This window comes from Saccopteryx bilineata, chromosome 5, assembly GCF_036850765.1.
Source record: "Saccopteryx bilineata isolate mSacBil1 chromosome 5, mSacBil1_pri_phased_curated, whole genome shotgun sequence".
Lineage (NCBI taxonomy): Eukaryota > Metazoa > Chordata > Mammalia > Chiroptera > Emballonuridae > Saccopteryx > Saccopteryx bilineata.
In genome coordinates, this window is record NC_089494.1 from 123,782,892 (window position 1) to 123,802,049 (window position 19,158).

General features: G+C 41.0%; 1 protein-coding gene across 4 annotated transcripts in view; it reads left to right on the top strand.

Annotated features, from left to right (window-relative positions):
* Positions 1 to 19,158, top strand: part of UGGT1 (UDP-glucose glycoprotein glucosyltransferase 1) — a 274,935-nt gene that overhangs the window by 97,291 nt on the left and 158,486 nt on the right. For all 4 annotated transcript variants that reach the window (XM_066232988.1, XM_066232987.1, XM_066232989.1 and 1 more), the window contains 5 exons: positions 7,995 to 8,091; positions 10,270 to 10,348; positions 13,707 to 13,807; positions 14,536 to 14,635; positions 15,871 to 15,931. In XM_066232988.1, the coding sequence (XP_066089085.1) occupies positions 7,995 to 8,091; positions 10,270 to 10,348; positions 13,707 to 13,807; positions 14,536 to 14,635; positions 15,871 to 15,931 (438 nt within the window). The remainder of the gene's footprint in view (positions 1 to 7,994; positions 8,092 to 10,269; positions 10,349 to 13,706; positions 13,808 to 14,535; positions 14,636 to 15,870; positions 15,932 to 19,158) is intronic.

Genomic DNA, 19,158 nt, shown 5'->3' on the forward strand with positions numbered 1-19,158 from the left:
TTGGTATATAAAAATGCCTCTGATTTCTGGGTATTAATTATATATCTTGGCCCTGGCCAGTTGGCTCAGCGGTAGAGCGTCGGTCTGGCGTGCGGGGGACCCAGGTTCGATTCCCAGCCAGGGCACATAGGAGAAGCGCTCGTTTGCTTCTCCACCTCCTCCCCTCCTTCCTCTCTGTCTCTCTCTTCTCCTCCTGCAGCCAAGGCTCCATTGGAGCAAAAATGGCCTGGGCGCTGGGGATGGCTCCTTGGCCTCTGCCCCAGGCGCTAGAGTGGCTCTGGTCGCGGCAGAGCGACGCCCCAGAGGGGCAGAGCATCGCTCCCTGGTGGGCAGAGCGTCGCCCCTGGTGGGCGTGCCAGGTGGATCCCGGTCGGGCACATGCGGGAGTCTGTCTGACTGTCTCTCCCCGTTTCCAGCTTCAGAAAAATACAAAAAAAAAAATTATATATGTTACTGCTTTGCTGAATTCATTTATCAGGTCCAATAGTGTTTTGACAGAGACTTTAGGGTATTCTATGTACAGTATCATCAGCAAATGATAATTTTACTTCTTCTTTTCCAATTTGGATGCCTTTTATTTCTTCTTCTTGTCTGATTGCTGTTGCTAGAACTTCCAGTGCTATATTGAATAAGAGTGGTGAAAGGGGGCACCCCTGCCTTGTTCCTGATCTCAAGGGAATTGCTTTTAATTTTTGCCCATTGAGTATGATGTTGGCTGTGGGTTTGTCATAGATGGCCTTTATCATGTTTAGGTATGTTTCCTGTATTTCCTCTTTGCTGAGAGTTTTGATCATGTATGGGTGCTGGCTTTTATTAAATCTTTTCCTGCATCTATTGAAATTATCATGTGGTTTTTCTCCTTTTTGTTTATTTGATGAGTTTAATAATATTATACTATCCTTGCCTCTCCAGAATAAATCCCACTTGATCATGATGTATGATTTTTTTCATGTATTGCTGGATCCGGTTTCCTAATATTTTTTTGAGAATAGTAGCATCTAAATTCATCAGGGATATTGGCTTATACAGTGTGTCCGTAATGTCGTGGTGCATTTTTGACCAGTCACAGGAAAGCAAGAAGAGACGATAGAAATGTGAAATCTGTACCCAATAAAAGGAAAATTCTCCCAGTACCTATTCAGTGCAGTTCAATGTGGCCTCACGCACAGATTTTTTAGGGCTCCTTAGGTAGCTATCCCGTGTAGCCTCTACAGACTTGTCACTGACTGATGGCCTACCAGAACAGGATTTCTCCACCAAACTGCTGGTTACCTTCAACTGCTTATTCCACCGAGTAATGTTATTCCTATGTGGTGGCACATCGTTATATTTTAATTTTTATTTATTATTATTATTATCATTATTATTAGAGAGGGGAGAGAGAAAGGAGGGAGCGCAGAAAGCATCAACTCCCATAGGTGCCTTGATCAGGCAAGCCCAGGGTTTTGAACCAGCAACCCCAGCATTCGAGGTTGATGCTTTATCCACTGCACCACCACAGGTCAGGCCCGCACGTCGTTATAAATGCGCCGATATTCACGTTTCACTTTGGTCACGGATTTGAATTTAGTGAGCCACAGAACACACTGAACTTTCCTCTGTACCGTCCACATCTTGACTGGCATGGCCATGGGCTGCTCCGCTGTATACACTGTGCTATGTCATCATCTGCACATGCACACATGCTGCCTCATCATCCTACAGGAACTGGGAAGGTTTTTCTTTTATTTGGTGCAGATTTCACATTTCTATCGTGTTTTGTTGCTTTCCTGTGACTGGTCAAAAGTGCACCATGAGTTTACGGCCGCGGTTCTCAACCTGTGGGTCGCGACCCACAGGTTGAGAACCGCTGCTTTACGGACTCACTAGTTTTTTCTCTTTGTTGTTCTCTTTGCCTGGTTTTGGAATCAGTATTATGCTCACATCATAAAAGGAGTTTGGAAGTCTTCTTCTTGGATGTTTTGAAATAGCTTGAGAAGGAAAAGAGTAGTTCTTTGAATATTTGGTAGAATTCTCCTGTTAAGCCATCTGGCCCAGGACTTTTGTTTGTTGGGAGTTTTTTGATAACCGTTTCGAACTCAATTGTTGTAATTGGTGTGTTTAGGTTTTCTGATTCTTCCAGATTGATTTTTGAAAGGTTATATGTTTCAAAGAATTTGTCCATCTCACCTAGGTTGTCTAATTTTTTGGCATACAGTTCTTCATAGTATTTTCTTAGAATCTTTTGTATTTCTGCTGTGTCTGTTGTTACTTCTGCACTCTCATTTCTAATTTTATTTATTTGAGTCCTCTTTCTTTTTTTCTTGGTGTGTCTGGTTTAAGGTTCATCAATCTTCTTTATCTATTCAAAGAACCAGCTCTTGGTTTCATTAACCTCTGTCTTGTTTTCTTAGCCTCTATGTCATTTATTTCTGCTCCAATCTTTATTATTTCTTTTTTTATACTTTTTCTCACCTTAATTACTGTTTTTTTGTGTTTTTTTTAGTTCCTTTAGATGCAAGGTTAAGTTGTTTATTTGAGCTTTTTCTAGGTTCTTGAGGTATGCCTGTAATGTTATGAACTTCCCTTGCAGGACTGCTTTTGCTGTGTCCCATAAATTTTTTATTTTTTTACAGAAACCAAGAGAGTCAGAAAGAGGGATAGACAGACAGGAATGGAGAGAGATGAGAAGCATCAACCATCAGTTTTTTCCTTGCGATACCTAAGTTGTTCATTGATTGCCCTGACCGGGGGGCCACAGCAGATCGAGTAACCCCTTGCCCGAGCCATTGACCTTGGGTCCAAGCTGGTGAGCTCTGCTCAAACCAGATGAGCCCGCGCTTAAGCTGGCAACCTCGGGGTCTTGAACCTGGGTCCTCCACATTCCAGTCCAACACTCCATCCAATGCGCCACCGCCTGGTCAGACTGTCTCATAAATTTTGAGTTGTTGTAGGCTCTTTTTCATTTGTTTCAAGGAAATGTTTTATTTCTTCCTTGATCTCATTGTTGACCCATTCGTTATTTAATAATATGCCATTTAGTTTCCAAGAGTTGAGTGTTTTTCAGTTTTTCTATTGTAGTTGATTTCTAGTTTAATTGTGATCAGAGAAAATGCTTGATAAGATTTCAATCTTCTGAAATTTATTGAGACTTGTTTTGTGCCCTAACATGTGGTCTCTCATAGGGAATGTACCATGAACACTTGAATAGAATGTATATTCTACTGCTTTAGGGTGAAAGTTTCTCAAGTTATCTATTAAATCCAGTTGATGTAGTGTGTTCTTTAAGTCTGCTGTTTGTTAATTTTCTTTCTTGAGGATCTATCCAGTAATGTTAGTGGGTTATTGAAATCCCCTACTATTATAGTATTGCTGTTGATCTCCTCCTTTATGTCCTTCAAAGTCTACTTTATATATCTAGGTGCTCCTATATTAGGTGCATAGATATTTATAATGGTTATATCTTCCTGTTGGATTGCTCCATTAATCATTATGTAGTGACCTTCTTTATCCCTTACTATAGGCTTTGTTTTAAAGTGTATTTTGTCAGATATAATTATTGCTATCCCAGCTTTTATTTCATTTTCATTTGCATGAATTATTTTTTTCCACCCTTTCAGTCTATGTGTATCTTTTTTTTTGAGGTTGGTCTCATGTAGACACCATATGTATGGGTTCTGTTTTCTTATCCATGCAGCTATCTTAATTCTTTTGATTGGAGCATTTAATCCACTTACATTTAAGGTTATTATTGATATGTAGTTGTTTATTGTCATTTTATTCTTTAAATCTACATTACTTTTTTACTAGATTTTTTTCACCCTTTGTTCTGTTTACAACAGGCCTCTTAACATTTCTTGCAGTATTGATTCGGTTGTTATCACTTCCTTGAGTTTTTTTTTTTTCTGGGAAGCTTCGTATTTTTGGGGGGCGGGGCAGAGCCAGAGAGAGCCAGAGAGAGGGACAGATAGGGACAGACAGACAAGAAGCGAGAGAGATGGGAAACATCAATTCTTCATTGCGGTTCCTTAGTTGTTCAGTGATTGATTTCTCATATGTAGCAGGGGGCTACAACAGACCGAGTGACTCCTTGCTCAAGCCAGCGACCTTGGGCTCAAGCTAGTGAGCCTTGCTCAAACATGGTGAGCCCGTGCTTAAGCTGGCGACCTCGGCGTCTCTAACCTGGGTCTTCTGCGTCCCAGTCCAACTCTCTATCCACTGCACCACGGCCTGCTCAGGCTTTCTATTTCTATTTCAATTTTATTTTTTATTTTTAAATTTTATTTATTCATTCATTCATTTATTTATTTATTTATTTATTTATTTATTTATTTTTTACAGAGACAGAGAGTGAGTCAGAGAGTGGGATAGACAGACAGGAATGGGGAGAGATGAGAAGCATCAATTATTAGTTTTTCATTGCGCGTTGCAACCCCTTAGTTGTTCATTGATGGCTTTCTCATATGTGCCTTGACCGCGGGCTTTCAGCAGACCGAGTAACCCCTTGCCCTAGCCAGCAACCTTGGGTTCAAGCTGATGCGATTTTGCTCAAACCAGATGAGCCCACGCTCAAGCTGGCGACCTCGGAGTCTCGAACCTCGGTCCTCTGCATCCCAGTTTGACTCTCTATCCACTGCGCCACTGCCTGGTCAGGCGAGAAAAGTCTATTTCAATTTTAAACAGTAGCCTTGCTGGATAAAGAAGTCTTGGTTGTTCTGCATTACTTTGAATATTTCTTGCCATTTTCTTCTGGTCTCAAGTGTTTCTGTTGAGAAGTCAGATATCATCCTTATGAGGACTCCTTTGTAGCTGATTGACTGCTTTTCTCTTGCAGCTCTTAGTATTCTTTTTTTATGTCCTAGCTTTGGTATTTTAATTATGATGTGTCTTGGTGTAAGTCTCTTTGGATTCCTCTTTATTGGGATTCTCTGTACTTCTTGAATTTGTGTGACTTTTTCCTGCATCAATTTAGGGAAGTTTTCAGCTATGATTTTGTCAGTGAGGTTTGATATCCCTTGTTCTTTTTCTTCTCCTTCAGGAATCCCTATGATGCAGATTTTATTTCTCTTCACGTTGTCACAGAGCTCTCTTAGGGTTTCCTTAGTCTTTTTGAGCCTCTTTTTATTTTGCTGCTTGTTTCCCTGTTTTTGTTTATCTTGTCTTCTCAATCGCTGATTCGATCTTCTGCTTCATCCAGCCTGCTTTTAATTCCTTCTAGTGCAGTCTTCATTTCTGATATTGTGTTTGTCATTTGTGACTGGTTCTTTTTTATGATTTCATTGTCCTTTTTGATGCTTGTTATCTGTTTATTAGGTGTTCATTATGTCCATCCATTGTATCTCTAACATCTTTGAGCATCCTAACAATCATTATTTTAAACTCTGCATCCGGTAATTTGGTTATTTCCATCTCACTTAGTTCTTTTTCTGGGGATTTCTCTTGTTCATTCATTTGGATTCCTTTTCTTTGTCTTCCCATTTTTTCTGTGTATACACTCTTTCTTTGGGTGTGTTGTTTGTGTAGCTAGCTGAGTCTAGGGTTGGTATTGTTTGTCTTCAATTTTCAGTTGTCTTCTTTCTAGGTTGGCATCAGCTCTTGTTTGTAATCTGCTGTGGGCTACTTAACTGCTATCACTATTTTTTTTTGCTGTTTATGTCAGCATTTTCTGTGTGTTAGCTGGAGCCCTTCCTTAAACTACCACTCTAACAAGCAATGTTAGGTTCTGAACTCATGCTCTTCGTATCTGGCTGCTGAATATTTCTGTCCTGAACCTCCCTGGCCAGCGTGTGGTGCAGATCAGTGGGGGTCACTGCCTATGACTGGCTCTTATCAACCTTTTTGGAGCTACAGGCAATCCTGATCTTGTGGCTGCCTCTGCTGGGCCCAGCTTCTGTTGTAAATATGAGTTGCACTTCTAGGCTATCTTTTACTACTCTTGGCCTAGGGGAAGTTCCTTTAAATGTTCAAGTTCCCCTGAGATCTGCTTTCTGTTGCCTCTTATTGCTGGCTACTTGTTGGGCTCAGTACTGTAATTCATTGATTAGGTACAGTATTGGATTTGGCTTGCCTGTTAGCCTTAGGTGTCATTCTATCCAGACTTTTATTTTATTTTTTCTTTTTCAGTGCTCAGAAGGGTGTGGTCATTGGGGTTCAGTGGGTGTGGCCTGTGTGGTCTGTCTGCTTGGCCTCCTGCTGCTGCCTTCTCGGGTGTTTGGGCTTGGGTGCTGCTGGTGCCAGCCCGCCTCCTTGGTTGCCCCTGGCCAGCCTGTGTGCTCCCGCTCAGACCGCCTCTGAGGTCCAAGGGCTGGCCCATGCCAGCCTGTGGTATTGTGCGCCAGCTTGGACCTTTTTAGCCGCCTCTGTGGCCTCCCCCTTGTGGGCAGGCCTGTGCGTGCCTGCTTGGACCATCTCCACTGTCGTCCGGGCCCCCTCTGCCTCCAAGCGTGGGTTCGTGCGTGCTCCATCGGACCGTCCTGGCTTCAGCCACGCCTGCCACTGGCAAGCATTAGCAGTGTGTGGCGCCGGTGTAGCTGAGACCTCTGCAGTCACGTATTGTCCCTAATGTGCTGCCTGCATCTAAGTGCCTCTTTGTTCTGACTGTAGCAGAAGATCCTCCAGTGGGCGGGGTAATTTCTTCCCTTTGCTGGTGTTGCTGCTCCCAGGAAAAATGTTCACTTTAGATTTGGGGAGTGACTCAGCCCAGGGGTTAGGGTGTCCATCCCTCAAAGTGTCTCCCCCTGTGCTTCCAAGACCACATTCTCCTTTGAGAACTCCAGACCTCTAGCACTCTCACTCCTGGAGCCCCGGGAAGGTGGTTGTGAGTGAGGCTTTTTGTGCGGTCCCTTGAATATGGAGGCTGGGTCCGAGAGTTCTGTCTCCTCTCAAACAGTATCTAGGCTTCTTTCTCCACCAAATATAGTTGTCCATTTGCCCGTTGCAGGCTCCAGGGCTCTATTTGGGACTCCGGTTCTGGGGGTGAGGACCCACAACTCGCTGGGCAGCCCTTCCCACTACGAGAGTCCCTCCGGGCCGTTACTCTTGGGAGTGAGGCAGCCCTCTCCACGTCTCTGCTTTTTCTACCGATCTCAGTGTGGCTTCTTTGGTGGTTATTGGCTATAGAATCCTCTTAGTTCAGTCTAAAATTGTTCTTTCAAGATGGCTGTTCTCAAAATTAAGTTGTAATCCACTTTGGTTCTGGGATGTGGGAGTTGGAACATCTTTCTACTCCATGGCCATCTTGTCTCTCCGTAGTAAAGTACTTTCATTAAAGTTATTTGCACATAGAAGATACTTTGCTTGCCTTTCTCAAGAAATGTAAAAGGTATGCTGAAAAATTAGCTTAATAAGTTTATTCTATTTCAAAATGGATCATGTAAAATTATACTTAATTTGGTGTAGACTTAATATGGTCACGTATAAGGACTGGTTCTTTAATTCAGTTCCTTTTGAAACCTTTTTAAAAATATTTTTTATTTTTGAAATCTTTTCATAAAGTAGAAAAAGAAGGATTTCTAAGTTGGTAAAAATCAGGTAGAAGTGATTGAAGATTAATCTTTGAAACTTGTATAACATCTAGCACTTATATTATTTGTATGTAAAGATTGTTAGCCTTAAAGTTTCTTTCTGTATTCTAATAAGCTTGATAAATATTGGATGCTTAGTCCATGCAAGTATACATTTGCACACATGGTCCCAACAAAGCACATCTGGATTTGAAACCTCACTCATTTTCTACCCTGCTGTGTAGGTTCTGGGACTCTTTCTCTTTCTCCATTTCTTCACATGGTTTGGTGACCTTTGTCCTTTCAGCTGTTCCTTCATCTGATTTTGCTTCTACCTTGGAATTCCCATTCCCATATGTGTGGCAGGATATAGGATCCAAAGGAGGATAGGATTCCCACGGGAGTTCAAGTACATTCTGAGTACATAATCCCAGGTGTACATGGTCATGTTCTATATACTCTGTGACATGTGAAGAGCTCAGCGGTAATGGTGGACACTTACTCTGCTTTTAGAATCCCAGAGAAGAGCCTGTTTACCTCTCTGGATATGGTGTGGAACTTGCCATCAAGAGCACTGAATACAAGGCCAAGGATGATACTCAGGTGAAAGGTGAATTTATGAACTAGGCCAATGCATTTTCTTTTTGAAAATATGAGTTAAGTGGAACTTGTTAAAGAATGGATTTAAGAATATGATAAGCTGCCTGACCAGGTGGTGGCGCAGTGAATAGAGCATCGAACTGGGTTGCAGAAGACCCAGGTTCGAAGCCCTGAGATCGCCAGCTTGAGCGCGGGCTCACCACCATGAGTGTGGGGTTGCTGGCTTGAGTGTGGGGTCATAGACGTGACCCCATGTTCTCTGGCTGGAGCCCAAAGGTAGCCTTGGCTTGAAGCCCAAGTTTGCTGGCTTGAGCAAGGGATCATTTGCTCTGCTGCAGCCCTCTGGCCAAGGCACATATGAGAACAATCAATGAACAACTAAGATGCTGCAACAAAGAATTAATACTTCTCATCTCTCCCCCTTCCTGTCTGTTTCTGTTTGTCCCTCTCTCTCTCTCTGTCTCTCTCTGTCTCTCTCTCTCTCTCTCTCTCTTACACACACACACACACACACACACACACACACGAAAAAAAAGAATATGATGAACCTGTGTTTGAATTCTTGTTCTATTATATCTGAGTAGGGTGACATTAGCAAATTTTTTATGTCCTCATTTTTCCTGGGTAAAGTACAGACAATGTTAGATGCGTCTTAAAGTACTTGTGTGGAGAAAATAAACTGTATAAATAAAGAAATAAGCAGTTTTTTGCACAAAAGTGTTCAATATATTGTTATTGATGGTATATAGTTCACAGATAGCCATTAATGTATGGCCTGATGTGAAATCTTAAACTATACTATAATTAATGAATGATTTAATGTTTTTAAGTATTTTCTGCACTTGGTACGGTTTACTATGGATACTTCCTGTCATGCTCTACAGCAGTGGTTGACAAACTCATTAGTCAACAGAGCCAAATATCAACAGTACAACAATTGAAATTTCTTTTGAGAGCCAAATTTTTTAAACTTAAACTATATAGGTAGGTACCTTCCTTATTGAGGTAGCACCTCCGTGGAAGAGCCACACATAAGGGGCCAAAGAGCCGCATGTGGCTTGCGAGCCATAGTTTACTGGCCAGAGAACTAGGTTTTTGCATTCATTATTTCAACCACACGTTTTATGTACAATATTTTTTATTTCTTTGAGCTCATTGTAAAGATAAAAAGGATTGGCTTGGGGACATGAGAAAGTGCCTCGTAACTCATCACTCTATTCTGAGTAATTCTGTTTAGGGGATGCCTGTTTGGGTAGTCTTAGAATTTTTATATTGAAAAATCTGTTCATCATAATTTTAAAGGTATTAATTTTGAAAAAAAATTTTTTTTGTATTTTTCTGAAGCTGGAAATGGGGAGAGACAGACAGACTCCTGCATGCGCCCGACCGGGATCCACCCGGCATGCCCACCAGGGGGCGACTCTCTGCCCACCAGGGGGCGATGCTCTGCCCCTTCGGGGCATCGCTCTGCCGAGACCAGAGCCACTCTAGCGCCTGGGGCAGAGGCCAAGGAGCCATCCCCAGTGCCCAGGCCATCTTTGCTCCAGTGGAGCCTTGGCTGCAGGAGGGGAAGAGAGAGACAGAGTGGAAGGAGAGAGGGAGGGGTGGAGAAGCAGATGGGCGCTTCTCCTGTGTGCCCTGGCCGGGAATCGAACCCGGGACCCCTTGCACGCCAGGCCGACGCTCTACCACTTTGCCAACCGGCCAGGGCCTAATTTTGAAATTTTTAACATGTAATTTTCCAAAACTTAAGGGAAAATAATTTGTTATTTTATCCAGGAACATAGGCTATATAAAAACACATTTATTCTCTTTGTTGCCATTGCAAAATTAGGCATTCAACATTTTAAATAATACCATAATTTCAGATTTTTATGATTCTTTTTACATTATTCAGATTTACGAAGGTAATAGCAGTGTTTTTCAACCAGTGTGCCGTGGCACACTAGTGTGCCGTGAGACATGGACAGGTGTGAGTATAAATACATTTAGAAACTATATTATTAACTATATGTATAATATGTACTGTGTTAGAGTGTCATTTTGTGTCATTTTGGTAGGTGGTGTGCCCCAGGATTTTGTAAATGTAAAAAATGTGCCACGGCTCAAAAAAGGTTGAAAATCACTGGGTAGTAGTGTTTTATTTCTTATCAGAGTGATTAGACATGTATTTGCTGTGCTTTTATAGGAACTGAAGTAAACACCACAGTGATTGGTGAAAATGATCCTATTGATGAAGTTCAAGGATTTCTCTTTGGAAAATTAAGGTATGGATATTCTTTTGGGAATAACTCTGTTTAAACCTGCAGGCTTCCTCACCTGTGAACTTTATTTTTCTCCTTGCTGTCTGAGTATTTTACATGTGTCATCTGATATGAAGAGATGACCACTTAATTATAGGACAGTTTGTGGTCTCCAGTCATTATGATCACATATTAAATAATACTATGGCTACTTGCTATGGCTTATATTGATTTCCTTTTCTGGGCCTGTGACTGATGGCATAAAGTTACATGCCAGTTTTTGATTGACATAATAATAGGAGAAATCTGTTTCAGTCAATATTTTCCCAAGAAAATCAAGTGTATTTTAAGTTAGAGAGGTCATAGCTATTTATTCATACTAAACATAGTCTGGAAAAATGCAAAAGGGTTGTAATAGGATGCATAGGAGATTTTATAAATGTTCAACTCAAAAATATTGCCTTACTGTTTGCTCTTTATGAAAGAGGACAGAAAATGGTTTTGTTTTGAAGAAAATTTCACATTTTATGAAAGTATCATGGGATTTTTGTCTGAACAGTCTTCTTAGCTCTTCTTTTAAATGTTGCAGTTATTTCTGATATGACTTGGTAACTGTTCAGAGCCCTAAATCTTCTTTATCTGAAAATCTTTTTTTATTTTATTGTTAGTTTTTATGACAGAGACAGAGGGACAGACAGGGACAGACATACAGGAAGGGAGAGAGATGAGAAGGATCAGTTCTTTGTTGTGGCTCCTTAGTTGTTCATTGACTGCTTTCTCATGTAGGCCTTGACTGGGGCCTGCAGCAGAGCAAGTAAGCCCTTGCTCAAGCCAGCGACCTTAGCCTTTAAGCCAGCGACCATTGGGCTCAAACCAGCAACTATGTGGTCGTGTCTGTGGTCCCATGCTCAAGCCAGTGACCCTCTGCTCAAGCTGAATGAGCCCACATTCAAGCCGGTGGCCTCAGGGTTTCGAACCTGGGTCCTCTGCATCCCAGTCTGACGCTATCCACTGTGCAACCACCTGGTCAGGCTTTATCTGAAAAAATCTTAATTAGGATGTTTACATTATGCTTTTTTTTGTTTTATTTTGTTGTTTGTTTGTTTAAAGAAGCTAACACAGAAATAATGTGTGTAGACTCAGCTTCATATACTTTCTTTAACATTTGACTGAGTGGAATGTCTTAACTAGACTAACGGATTAGCAGAGATGTTCATGTTAAGTTACTGTGCATATGTTGTGTTCATCCTGTGCAAGTGCACATTTTGTTTTTAATGCCAGTTTTGGCCTCATTGGTATGCAGTCTGGTTTCATTTTTTATTGGCCCCAGAATTCCTGTAAATATTCATGTTTTTTACATTTCTGTTTTTGGGTAGCATTATGATTTCATGTATTTTTTCTTTTTGGACATTCTGAATAGGTGCTTAATGTAATTGGACAATTTTTTGATACTTTTATCATGAAGAGCTTGTAGTGACTGTAGGTAGATTTGGTGGAAGGTGAAGGACCAGAGTAAATATCTTACTCTCTGCATGTTGTACAGTGTGTCCGTAAAGTCATGGTGCGCTTTTGACCGGTCACAGAAAAGCAACAAAAGACGATAGAAATGTGAAATCTGCACCAAATAAAAGGAAAACCCTCCAAGTTTCTGTAGGATGATGAGGCAGCATGTGCGCATGCACAGATGATGACGTAACACTTTGTATACAGTGGAGCATCCCACGGCCATGCCAGTCGATATGTGGATGTTACAGAGGAAAGTTCAGTGTGTTCTATGGCTTGCTAAATTCGAATCCGTGACCAAAGTGCAACGTGAATATCGGCGCATTTATAACGATGTGCCACCACATAGGAATAACATTACTCGGTGGGATAAGCAGTTGAAGGAAACCGGCAGTTTGGTGAAGAAACCCTGTTCTGGTAGGCCATCAGTCAGTGACAAGTCTGTAGAGGCTACACGGGATAGCTACCTAAGGAGCCTTAAAAAAATCTGTGTGTGAGCCCACATCAAACTGCACTGAATAGGTATGAAACTGGGAGAGTTTTCCTTTTATTTCGTGCAGATTTCACATTTCTATTGTTTTCTGTTGCTTTCTTGTGACCGGTCAAAAGTGCACCATGACTTTATGGACACACTGTATTTAAGACATTGTGATTCTGTTTGTTTGTTTGTTTATTTATTTATTTATTACAGAGACAGAGAGTGAGTCAGAGAGAGGATAGGCAGGGACAGACAGACAGGAACGGAGAGAGATGAGAAGCATCAATCATTAGTTTTTCATTGTGCGTTGCAACACTTTAGTTGTTCATTGATTGCTTTCTCATATGTGCCTTGACCGTGGGCCTCCAGCAGACCAAGTAACCCCTTGCTGGAGCCAGCGACCTTGGGTTCAAGCTGGTGGGCTTTTTGCTCAAACCAGATGAGCCCGCGCTCAAGCTGGCGACCTTGGGGTCTCAAACCTGGGTCTTCCGCATCCCAGTCCGACGCTCTATCTACTGCGCCACCGCCTGGTCAGGCAAGACATTGTGATTCTGTACGTCTGAACCTGGTGTGGAATGGTATTGAATGTAAGCTGTGGTTGGAAAATAAATAAAATAAAAAATAAAGAAATTTTGAGTTTCTAGCATTTGAAAGAACAGAATGATTCTGTCAGCCATTTGTGTAATTGATATATCTCTGCTCGTATAACTTCTGTTGTACTAGCCTTAAGTAGAATGTACTGTATTTTAAGATAAAATTAAACAATACCCAGTAATCTTGGTTAGCTAGAACTGTATTTATGTGACCAAAGGATTTATGACCATATAGTGGAAAGAACTTCATTTGAGGCCCAGTAGCAATATACATCCAATTTTATTTGGAGAAATATTAAAGATTCAGAAAAGTATGGAAAATAATATCACGTACCATCCAGAATTGATTGTTGCTGTCGTACTTGCTCTTCTGTACCAAAGGACTAGTTGAGCTTTCCCCCCAGTGTATGTGTGCTGTTACTTAAAAACAGAAAGGAAGGGAAGGAAGGAAAGAAGGAGGGATGGAGGGAGGGAGGGAGAGAGGGAGAGAGAGAGAGGGAGGGAGGAAGGAAGGAAGGAAGGAAGGAAGGAAGGAAGGAAGGAAGGAACAAACAAGGTGAGTGAAACATCTGGAATCACTGTTGTAGTGATTCATGATATCATCTGTAAATCTTAGGGTTTTTAAATTAATTTACATTTTTCTATAACATCTTTTTTAAGAAATATAATTGTAGTATAATTTTTCCCTACAGTGTAGGAATTTTTCTAGTGCTAAGAGGGGAAAATCATGGAGATAAAATTGGAGCCAATTTCTGAGTGTTTTGAAAAAGAAAAGACATGAGAAGGGCTGATGCTATATTTCTTTCAGAGACCTGCACCCTGACCTGAAGGGACAGTTGAAAGAACTCAGAAAGCATCTTGTGGAGAGCACCAATGAAATGGCACCTTTAAAAGTTTGGCAATTACAAGGTAATAAAAACAGAAACAGAGGAATCACTGGCCTACTTTTTGACTAAATTTTGTGTTATTAGAAATGGTAGAATTCGAGTGGAATCATGTTAATTCACATGATTCTAAGGGTACCACAGATTATAAAGATAGAATGATTAATTGTTGTTAATCAGAAAGGAAAATCCTTTTGTGGACAGATAACATTATTCAGAAGTAATACATGTGAGTGCCAGGCCTTTCTTTGTGTAACCAGATGCATAAGTTTGTAGTACAGAAACACGTCTGTCTTGGTCTATATGTGTCTCTGTGTACTTTTACTACACAATGTGTCTATTCACTGTCATAGGCATGTCAGTGTGGGAGAATGTTTGTGTGCTTTTCTGGGCCAAAGAACTGTTGTATCCAAGTTTTTTCCCCAACATAGTTTACTGATGTCTTTTGTCATACTTTGAGATTTGTTGTAAATTCAGAAGAAGAAAAAGGATTTGTGATGGATTTATTTTGTGTTAAATGTGTTTATATATATGCTTTACCATTTTATGCAGGTAGATCAAGAAATGGTTATAATAAACACCATGTGGCCCTGGGAAGTCAATAAAATCTACAGTTAAACTGGGTACTCTCTTGAAAGGTTGCATACTAAGGCATTTTTAATTACTAAGAAAACAGTAGGAAATAAATATTTATTTTCCTATTTCTTACTGCATTAGATTAATGCACTTTAATTATATTTGACATTGTTGCAGATCTAAGTTTCCAGACGGCTGCCCGAATCTTGGCTGCTCCTACTGAATTAGCTTTGGTGGTGATGAAGGATCTTAGTCAGAATTTTCCTACCAAAGCCAGGTAATATGATTAAGGCTTTGGGGCATTCACCTCCTGAACATACACCTAATTATCTTCATGTTTATATACAAAATGAAGCAATAAAAGTATATGAATGCTTATGAAATGAAAAGCCTGCTGATGGTGCTCTTTCTGAGAAGGTGGCAGACTGCGTTGTTTGGTTGAGCAGACCTGTCTTGGTTGTGTTCCTGGTACTGCATTTCCTGTTATAGATCAGTAAACACTTTCCTCAGCGGTGGGATGGAAGTAATGATACCTGCCTTTCAGGATCCGGATGAGTTAACAGCATCTAACAAAATGTGTGTAGATGTAACCAATCTAGGGTCTCACATGGATGATAAGAATGTCATATATCATCTTACTTAAACTTGATGAAGAAGCAGTTATAGAGGCTGACTTGTTCATAGTGACAGACTAAGATTTTGAGTGCAGCTATCCCAGTATTATTTTCACTTGTACTGTAGTCCTCCATATTGTATACCATAAATACAAGTCAAACTTGTTTTAAAAGCCAAATTTTTAGAAACTAATGACTTAAATGAGTGTCAGTTTTTCTTGGGTCACTGAATGAGGTGTTTTGACTTCTGATCTCAAATGTTTGTAAATAAATTTATTTAATTAGTCTTGAAAATACTTCTTAGATGGGACTTATAAATCATATAGTCTCCTTTAGTCCAGCATGCTATTAAAGATACACATGTAGGATTCTGGCTTCCACAAGTGCTTAAATAAGGTGAGCAGTTCATTGCCTTAATTTATTTAACATTATCCGTTAGCCTATAAGCTGTAGAGGTCATATATTGGAAAGAGCTTCAGTTGCATTAAAATTCTGCCATTAGTGCTACTTTTTCTTGGTATTCCATCTTGTAAAAATGAAAGAATATGCACATCTTAGAGGAGAAATATAGTTATCAATTGTAAAGGTTTGTTTTTTATTTTGAGAGAGAGGAAGATAGAGGAGGTGGGAATAAAGGGAGAGAAGCATCAACTCATTATTCCATGTAATTGTATACTCACTGATTGCTTCTCATACGTGTCCTTAATGGGCCTTGAAGTGGTGACCTCGGGACAATGCTCTTATCCACTGTACCACCAGCCAGGGCCGGTTTAAGATTTTTTCCTTTAGGTTTTTGTAATTTTTCAAGCAATTTGCTGTTTCATATTTAAATATAGGGAAATTGAAGATATTTATATAAAATATTAAGCCAAGCACTAACAATTTTTTTATTCCTTAGAGCAATAACAAAAACAGCTGTGAGTTCAGAGCTTAGAACTGAAGTGGAAGAGAATCAGAAGGTAATAACTAATGGAGAATAGTGGACTTTCTGTTTTGTATTATATCTTTAAAGAAGAGGAAATCATTAGTTTAAATCTTGTTTAATCAAATATGTTGGGATTTTTATTTCTTCATTTTTAGTTTTTAATAAAAATTGAATATGAATATAATTTAAAGCATCAAATAGTGCCACCTGTTTATTTTTTATTTATTTATTTTAATAAATAAATTTTTATTTTATTGGGGTGACATCAATAAATCAGGGTACATATATTCAAAGAAAACATTTCCAGGTTATCTTGTCATTTAGTTCTGTTGCATACCCATCACCCAAAGAGAGATCGTCCTCCGTCACCCTCTATCCAGTTTTCTTTGTACCCCTCCCCCTCCCCTACCCCTCTACCCTCTTCCCTCTCCCCACTCCCTGTAACCACCACACTCCTGTCCATGTCTCTTAGTCTCACTTTTATGTCCCACCAATGTATGGACTCCTGCAGTTCTTGTTTTTTTCTGATTCGCTTATTTCACTCCACATAATGTTATCAAGGTTCCACCATTCTGCTGTAAGTGATCCGATATCATCGTTTCTTCTAGCTGAATAGTATACCATGGTGTATATGTGCCCCATCTTCTTTATCCAGTCTTCTATTTTTTTTTTACAGTGATTAAAGCCCTTAAGCAAACTCTTGGCCAATACAGCAAGAATCCATAAAAGAGTAGTGTCCTTAACCTGTTCACCAAGTCCAAATTGGCCCCATCACCATGCCAAATCCCTGAAAAATGCAACCCAACCACAGTTCAGTCTGTTAGGAGCTGTCACAGGGAGCAGGAGTCCAGGAAAAGTCCGCATGGCACTGGAATTGTTGTCACCATTCTATATTTTGCAGCTCATGTCCAAGTCCCAATGACCGCTGCTTCTAGCTGGTAATGATTCAGGTAGACGGGAAAAGCCATTTGCAGCATGCGTGGATATGGAGCTTCTGTTCTCTGCCTGGAGAGTTGAGACCAGGTTGCTTTTCCCTGGAGCTCTGTGACTGTGGCATGGTAAAGAGAACCTTGGGATACACTAAGCTGGGTGGCAAAGGTGAATTTATAATACAAGTTGGCAAAAGGAGGAAAGAGAGCTCTAAATTAGGAGTAGGTCCCAGCCTGAAAAATGAGTGGGACATTGAGGTAGGAGGGATAAAGGAAACACTATATATTAAGTAAAGCAGCAGAAAATAGGACTATCAACACCCACAACAGAGATCTTTGAGGGAAGAATAAAAAACCTGACTATTAAGGCAAAACATAGTTAAGTGGCCCTTGTGCAAATGAGATCAGTTTACCTGCTTCTTGGAAGAAATACGCTAGGCTCGTCCACAGTGTCATAGATGGGGCCGGCGGCCCTGGGCACCTTCAGCCTTCAGTGGCAAACCCCAGCTTTCTGGGCAAGGTTAGGTCATAGGTGGCTGGAGCAGGGCTGGAAGAAACTGAACCCTCCCTTAGAGGAGCAAGGGGGAAGCCTACCTTCCAGTGTCCCTGTTTCCTCACAGCAGAGGCATGTAAGCCTGGCAGGCTTTAGCTCAATGACCTTCCTTTCCACTATTGAAGCAGGACCCAGATGGCATCCTATGAGACCCCTTTGGGGCGTTGGAGCCTTTAAGGGTGTATCCTAAAAGCTGGTAGTTCCCCTGATCTCTATTGGGCTTTTTCTGCCTTTAGGTATCTTAAAAGCCATGCTCAGAAGATCTCGCTGAGGGGTTTGAGGATCCCCATCCACCATATAAATCTTTTCCATATATCTGGAGCTATTTGGAAAAAGACAAAACAGTGTTATTAGCTGGATCTAATAAATAAGGTAGTAGTTTGCAGGTGAAAAAGATTTGGTGTCTCCTGTTCATCAGCCTTCAAAAGAAATGTCAATTTTTTTTTTTTTAAGTAAAAAGCATGATATGGAAACCCGTAGGAGTCATTGGCCTGGTGTGCAGGATTCCCGGGTTCAATTCCTGGCCAGAGCACCCAGGAGAAGCGCCCATCTACTTCTCCACCCCTTTCCCTCTCCCTCCTCTCTGTCTCTCACTTCCCCTCCCGCAGCCAAGACTCCACTGGAGCAAAGCCACCCCGGGCACTAAGGATGGCCCCATGGCCTCTGCCCCAGTCGCTAGAATGGCTCTGGTTATAACAGCAACACCCCAGATGGGCAGAGCATTCCACCCTGGTATGCATGCCATGTGGATCCCGGTCAGGCGCATGCGGGAGTCTGTCTGACTGCCTCCCCATTTCCATCCTCAGAAAAATACAAAAAATAAATAAATAAAAGAAATAATACAACCAAAAAAAAAAAAAAAAAAGGCATTCCCTTGTGTTAAAGCTCGAGGGAGCATGGAAGCATGGAGTGAGCTTGAGTATGTCCTATGAAACATGGAGCTCTAGGTTGACCTATAAGTCTTTGAAGAAGGAGGAACTGCTGAAATAGTTCATCAGCATTTGTCCCTAAGACAGCAGTCTTTATAGCGGAAACACCATAAGTGAATATTTGCTGTCTGTCTATAGATTAAAGGGGGAATATGGCAAATGCTGAAAAGCCATGCTCTTTGTGCCCCTCCCCTCCCCCAGCTCCCTCCCTCTCCTCCCCCCAGCCTGTACCCCCAACACTGTTGTCCATGTCTCTGAGTCTCATCTTTATGTCCCACCTATGTATGGGATCATATAGTTCTTAGTTTTTTCTGATTTACTTCTTTCGCTCAGTATAATGTTATCAAGGCCCATCCATGTTGTTGTAAAAGATCCTATGTCATCATTTCTTATGGCTGAGTAGTATTTCATAGTATATATATACCAAAGCTTTTTAATCCACTCGTCCTCTGATGGACACTTGGGCTGTTTCCAGATCTTTGCTATTGTGAACAATGCTGCCATAAACATGGGGGTGCATTTCTTCTTTTCAAACAGTGCTATGGTGTTCTTGGGGTATATTCCTAACAGTGGTATAGCTGGGTCAAAAAGCAGTTCGATTTTTAATTTCTTGAGGAATCTCCATACTGTTTTCCACAGTGGCTGCACCAGTTTGCATTCCCACCAGCAGTGCAGGAGGGTTCCCTTTTCTCCACATCCTCGCCAGCACTTACTCTGTGTTGTTTTGTTGATGAGCGCCATTCTGACTGGTGTGAGGTGATATCTCATTGTGGTTTTAATTTGCATTTCTCTAATCATTAGTGATGTTGAACATTTTTTCATATACCTATTGGCCATCTATAAGTCCTCT